Below are 7,003 nucleotides of genomic sequence, written 5' to 3'. Positions count from 1 at the left end.
CCATCTCCTCCTATGTGTCTGTGACTCATGGAACCACCCCAGGCCAGGGAGCCGTGGGAAACTCTGTTTTGACAATCCCAACAGTGGGTCTTGCATTGTCCACAAGCGAGCCTGGGGTGCCGTGACAAGAGAGCCGTGCCAGAGGACTGGGACCAGGAATGCAGCACTCAGTTCTAAGCTGAGAGGCTGGGACCTTGGTCCACCCATAAGGACCTCCTGTATTCAGAGAAGGAATAGACACTAGCCCTGTGCTGTAGGGCTGGCAAGTTAGTGGGCTTGAGGACCACTCTGCAAAAGGCCGTAGGCACAAAAGGGGTCCACATACCTGCGGGACTGCAGGCCTGGGGACTTGTTCACAGGGATTCAATGATGTAGTAGGCAGCTCCCAGGGCCCCCAGAGCCACAGCAACAGTCCCGAGGGCTTGGAGCATGCGAATTACGATGAGCGGAATGTTTTCTTGTAGGTCTTCTGCAAAGCAAAGCAGAAAACTCACAGGTTGGGGGCAGCTGGGCTCTAGTGCCTGTCTATGGGTGGGGGAAAGCAGAAATTGTGGGGTTCCCTCAGGACTGCAGGAATACCCTTCTCCCCCCATAGGTCCTCCTCTCAAGGGAACACAACTCCCTGCCTCCCTTCCAGTAAAGCTCTCCCACAGGACCTGCCAGGATCCGAGAATGGGCTGGCGTCCTGGGATGCCATATCCTCTGGACACTCAGGGAACAGGTCACAAAGGCAGTCAAGGCTGCCACATGCCAGGCGCTGTGCTAAACACCTCACATCCAGAGTCTTCCTCAAGCCTGCCGACCGCCCTGTGAAGCCCAGTCCACCATGTCGCTCCCTTTTGGAGCCGAGGCATCGGAGGAAGCCGCATATGATACCCACCACAAAGGTGGTGGAAAAGGGAAGTTTATGATTATGCTAATTATTGTGAGGAAGGGTTCCACAAAATGCAATATCCACTTTGACAAAAATCCTACCAAAGTAGGGACTCTTATTTAATGGGAATGTGTATTTAAAGCCCAGCGCCAACCTTCCACTCCACTGGGAAATGGAAAACTTATGGAAGCAGGTGCTAAACTTGAGCAGAATTAAGACTACATGTTTTACCTAGTCAGAGTGGCCTCTGTCCCGCCCCCTCACTTTCCTAATTATTGTCCCTTTTCCTCCCCACTAATGCTCTCCCTTTAAAATAGGCAATAGAGGATCCTAAGATCCTTTTAGAGTAGCTCAGATATGACTGGTACTACAATGTCTGTCTGGACTCCCACTCAGGAGGGAAGCTCTTTGAACGCCTATAGGACACACATCACTTCCTGGCTTGCACCTTTGTTTCTAAATGTACATGTCTTAAGTTACCATGTAGAATGCAGTTTTTATGGGTCAAGTTCCCTGTTCTGGTTCCCCTCATAGTGCCTAGCAGCCTATGCAGAGTAGGCTTTTCCTTCTTGTTGGTTTTAAAGTGATACGAATCCCTGGCACAACTTGGCACCAGCTGGACGGAAGTAGTAAGAGTGCGGAAAGACAGCTGATAATGGTGAGTGAGGCTGGGCGGGGACACGCCTTTCCCTGACAGGAGGTAGCCAGGCAGTAGAGTATCTTTAGCTCTGGCATGTTCTCCCCACACACCTGGGTGTCTGTTTGCTTCTCTTCTTGTGCCTGAGGGATGATGTTTTCAAGGATGGACAAGAGAGGGAGAGGGACAAGGAGGAGGAGCAGGATGGGGATGGGGGATGGGTGGGCTCTGCTTCTGGGTTGGGAGATCCCCAAGTGGAAGGCCTCTTCTGTGGACATTTGGGAGACCTGAGTCCAGGCGGAGCCGTTCTGGGACCCAGAGCTGCGGGTAGGTGGAGGCCTATCTCCCAGCCCTTGCACACAGCCCTGCACCACTGGAAAAGTGAGGGAGTTCTTCAGTCCAGTTCCCTGGACCAGGGGACGTGGCAGCCACCAGCTTGCTCTTGGTGGCTTCGTGGAAGAGGAAAAGAAGGGCAGATACTGCAGACGATGCTGTGGGGGCTGCCCGGTCATGGACAGACCCCTGTGGGGCTGACAGGAACAGCCTGAGACCCTCTCAAGGGGTGGAGGTCTTACTATTACCATTTACAATTGTATAAACTCCGGGGGAAAGTCATACGCAGTTCAAGAACCAGAAGCTGTCAGTTATGGCCTAGGCCACAAAAGGAGGTGCTGGCCCAACAGAGCCTTTAATCACCAAGCTCCTGAGTGACGGGGAAGTCATGACGGGCTGGAGAGGGGAGAGCTCTGAGCAGGGAGGGTGCCTGTGGAGCAAAGAAGCTGAGACCCCCGCAGAAGCAATCCCCGGTAAGGCAGAGTCTCAGCACCTCTCTGTGCAGGTGGGGCACCTGCGGGTGGGTCTGGTCAGAAAGGGCTGGGCGCCAAAGCCCAGGAAATGGCCACTGGGAGGGAGAGGCTTTCCTTCTGGCCTAGGATTCCCAGGAGGAAGTTCCACACGACTGCTAATGCGATCCCACGTGGGGCCTGGCCCCGGGAACCGTGTGCCCTGAGGCTCCAGCCCCCCATGCGCTCCAGAACCTGTAGAAGGTGAGGAGGTTTGGGAATGCTCTCCCTGGCATGCTTGGCCAGGCCCGAGGCAGAAGGACATCGAAGATGCGGCTATGACACAGGCCCAGACGACGCCAGCAAGCCAAGCTGCCGGGGCAGGTGGAGCAGGAACAGAAGGCGCGCGGGCCCGCTCGAGTCAGAGGCCCTGGGTGGACAGAAAAGGAGAAGGGTGTCCACAAGAGGAATGGTGTGTCTATGGAGAGAAGACTAACTGCACGGGAAGCTCGTTGTTTTATAGACCTGGTGCTACCCGGGAATAATACTAATGACACTGACGCAGAGCTTACACCTGGACGGTGCCCTGCGCGTCACTAGCCATCCCGTCTACTTGTCAGCACAGTCCTGAGAAGTGGGATATTGTTATTCTCAGTTTACAAATAAGGAAACCAAGGCTCAGAGGATAAGAGATGTGCCCTGAGAGCAAGGAGATTGAAGAAGGGGGCTTCCACTCAAGATTCCTGACTCTCAGTTCTGTGCTCTTTCCATGGAATTTGCAAGAGGTGACAGCAGCAGGGACCGCCCATCCTATGAGAGGTGGCACTGAGATTCCTGCAACCAGAGTGGCCATGTCCCATTTCTATGGACACATCCATCCGGAAGACAACCGCTGCTCCAGGCTTTCCAAGCCCATCGCCATTGCTGCCCTGGCTGAGAAGCCCAGCAGAACTTGGAGATGGCACCCTCTGCTGTTTTGCAAGAGGACCTCTGGCTGGATCACTCCCTCCTCACGCAGCTGCTTCTGTCCTGGCTTCTTGACAGAGCTGTAGATTCTTCCAACTCTAAGTCCATGAAGCCGGTGGTCAACTGGGGACAACTCAGCACACTTCCTGCTTAGACCTGCCCACGACAGGAACTTTTCCTGGAATGGGGAAGGAAGGGATTCTAAAGGCAAGACTTGTCTTTTTTCTTTTTTAGTTAAAAAAAAATTTTAATGGACATACGATTTCCATTCCATAAAATTTACTCCTTTGAACTGTTCAGTGGCTTTTAGTATATTCACAAAGGAATGCAACCATCATCACTCTCTAATTCTTGGAACTTTTTCGTCTCCCAACAAGGAAACTCCCTACCCATAAATAGGCACTGCCTGTTCTCCACTCTCCTCAGTTCCTGGTAATAGAGCTGCCTATTCTGGACATTTCTTAAGTGGAATCATACAGTATGTGGGCTATAGGGGACGAGTTTCTTTCACTGGACCTAAGGTTTCTGAGGTCCATCTATGTTGTCACATGTATCACTCCTCATCTCTTTTTATTGCCAAATAGTATTCCATTGCATGGATGTACCACAAGTTGTTTATGCATTCATCACTTGATGAACACTGAGTTGTTTCCACTTTTTGGCTATGATGAATAATGCTGCCATGACCATTTGTGCACAAGTTTTTGTGTGGACATAGGTTTTAAATTCTCTTTATATAACTAGGAGTGGAACTGCTGGGTCATATGATAGCTTCATGCTTAACCCTTTGAGGAATGGCCAGACTGTTTTCCACAGCAGCTCCACCATTTTACATTCCTGCCAGCAGTGTGTGAAGGCTCCGATTTTCCTACAGCCTCACCAATGCTTGTTACTGTCCATCTTTCTGATGATAGCTATTCAGTGGAAGACTTGTACATTCTTGGTTGAAGCTCATAATATGCACAATATTTAGTATAACACTCAAAACCGTTTCTGTATGTTACAGATTGATTCCTAGCCACAGAAATAGCATCGTTACAGCCATACCTTGGATTTAGCACTCTCACCTCTCATTTATTTTGTGTCCACATCAACCCAGAAGGATAAGCTGTGGCCCTGGGAGTGTGGCCTGCAAGGACCACAGAGCCACGGGCACTAGCTGTCAGTGGATCCAGGAGAAGCTCAGAGAGGGGTGTTCTTCCTCCTGGGGAGACCACAGACCTCTGGGATTGGAAGGTCAGTGCTCCAGTTAAGAGTGAGGATTGTGGAGTCAGAATAGACCGAGGGTTCACTCTTATTGCTACCAGTGCCTGCATGGGAGGGAATCGTTTAAACTCTTGAGCCTCAGTTTCCCCATCCATAAAATGGAGATGATACTAGTACTTCCTTTATAGGATGGTTAAATGAGATTAGCGTAGACTGCTGAGTTGAGTGCCAGGTATGCAGTAGATGCTTGGTGATCAATGTTAGTCAGCTATGGTACTATGATTATCAGTAGTAGTGGAGTATTAACCAGCCCACTTCCTGAATTCCAGCTGAGTTCCCTCTACACAATCCAATGCTCATTAGGACTCTGGCAACCCAAGAAGATGGGAGACCACTTTTCTCGGACAGCTATTCCATTTTCAGACAGAGCTAATTGTTGGATTTTTTTTTTTTACATTGAGCAGAAATCTGCCTTCTCTAGTGTCTCCCATGGGTAAGTTGCCAGATTTAGCAAATAAAAATACAGGATGCTCATGCCATATTCAGGACACATTTACACTAAAAATTTATTTGTCGTTTGTCTGAAATTCAAATTTAACTGAGTATCCTCTATTTTATCTGGCCACTCAATCCATGAGCCCTTAGTCAGACACCTGAGGATAACATGGAACAAATCTACCTACACCTTCCAACCCGCAGGCAGATGGGGTTGGTCCCTCAACCAATTCTCATACACCAGACGGATCTTGCCTCTCTCCACTCCTCTCACCCTGTATTAACCTGGACTATCTTCTTCCGACTAGATTGCTAGGCATCTTTTACAGCACACAGACACGGCCTGATGAGGAAGGACAGAGTAAAGCAGTAAGACCACCTCCCTTGTCCTTAACTGTATTCTTCTATTAATGCATCCTTGGGGTTTGTTTTTCAGCAGTGGTATTGCTGACTCCCAATGAGCTAGTATCACCACCGAGCCACGCTGAATGTTAATATGTATGTGTGGCTGTCTTCAGACAGACTCAGCGTGGTGAAGAATGACAAAACCCAGGAATCCGGGTCTTCTGGGTAAAACCAAAACCCAACCCCCGCCCCACTCCACAAGCACAGTTCCAGAATACACGTTAACCGTGCATCTCTACCCAAGAAAGCAAGTATCAGCCTCTGGGTTTGCCCTAGGGCTCTGTCAGCGGGAAGGCTAGAACCACTGTGGCTAGAAGGCTGCCCACCTGTTTTCTTGGATTGAGGGGATGCTTTCGTGTCAGTGTCTGGGGACAAGACGCCCCCAGCCGAGTGGCTGACTTCAGGAGCTGGAAGAGCCTGGGGCCCAGGCTGCTGGCCGGTGGATTCATTGCTAGCCTGCGAAGTGAATCCAGAGCTGGGAGGCTGTGATGTGGGCCCGGCGCTGGGCAGTTGTGGTTGTGGTTGCGGTTGTGGTTGCTGTTGTGGTTGTGGGGTGGGCCCCGGGCTGGACAGCTGCGGGGTGGATCCAGAGATGGGCTGCTGTGAACTGGATTCAGAGCTCTGCTGCTGTGGGGTGGATTCAGAGCTGGCACGCTGCGAGGTGGAGCCGCGGCGCCTGGACTCTGACTTTTTCTTCTTGCCCTTCTTCATGGTGGCTCCTCCTAACCTAAACGTGGACCTCCATGGAGCTGCCTAATCTCCCGGCTCCCTCACTGAGGGGCCGTTTGCCCCTGCCCTGGGGGAAGGCTCTGGCGTCCAGCTGGGCCCAGGCCCCCCAGGGAACAGTCACCCACACCCCTCCTGTGAGGTCACAAAAGCCAGGGTGGCTCTGTGGGACAGACTTTTCTGCTGACACCAGCCTGCTGCCCTCCCTTCTCCTTGGCTCCTGGGGTGGGAGGAGGGCAGCTGCCGTGCCCCTGAGGGACCTACTTAAGCCTGATCAAGGGCCTGGGACAACTTGGATCCCCATGATTCTGTGACCCGAGTGCGTCCTTCAGGCACCTGCCCGCTAGCGTGTTCCTGGTCCCTGTTCTGCTCTAAGACACCCTGGCTGTGATGCTTGCTCTGTCACCGGTTTTCACATATTGCCCTCTCCCCCAAAACAGTCAAACAAACAAACTACTTCACCATGCATTTTGTAAGTTTTAGGTAACTAAAGATTTGGGGGTCCATGGAAGGCCCACAGCCTTTTCTTATCTCAATTGTTCCCCTCCCAGATTATCCTACAGAGAGTGGCTTCCCCCTTCTCCCAAAGCCAGCCCTCCCCACTGTGGGAAAGAGCTGGAGGGGGTAATTCCTCAACTTTGATAAGAACCCTTGCAATTGGCAAAAGAATTTCCCCCCAAAGCACAACTGCTGTTTGGAAAATTAAACTTTTCTGAAACTCTACACTGACAACAGCAGACTACCCCTCAAACTCCCAACTGGTTGTACCAAATTAAGGGACTATGGTTCTCACAGTCAACAACGTGATTTTCATTTTAGGACAGAAGAGGATACAGCATTTTAAAAAGACAGCCTTAAACTTCACACTTTGCAACGCAGAATGCACTCATTCACACTGGAAGACGACCTCCA

General features: G+C 51.1%; 1 protein-coding gene across 1 annotated transcript; it reads right to left on the bottom strand.

The window, feature by feature from the left end:
* Positions 1-336: 336 nt before the first annotated feature.
* On the bottom strand, positions 337-6,076 carry SPATA3 (spermatogenesis associated 3). Its single transcript, XM_064485429.1, has 4 exons — positions 5,904-6,076; positions 5,692-5,816; positions 2,549-2,723; positions 337-469 (listed from the first exon to the last, which is right to left on the bottom strand). The coding sequence occupies exons 1-4, from the start codon at positions 6,074-6,076 to the stop codon at positions 364-366; spliced, it is 579 nt and encodes a 192-aa protein (XP_064341499.1). The 3' UTR covers positions 337-363.
* Positions 6,077-7,003: the final 927 nt, after the last annotated feature.

Source organism: Camelus dromedarius, chromosome 4 (assembly GCF_036321535.1).
Source record: "Camelus dromedarius isolate mCamDro1 chromosome 4, mCamDro1.pat, whole genome shotgun sequence".
NCBI lineage: Eukaryota > Metazoa > Chordata > Mammalia > Artiodactyla > Camelidae > Camelus > Camelus dromedarius.
The sequence above is the reverse complement of the archived record's forward strand: the minus strand, read 5'-3'. Positions and strand labels throughout refer to the sequence as shown.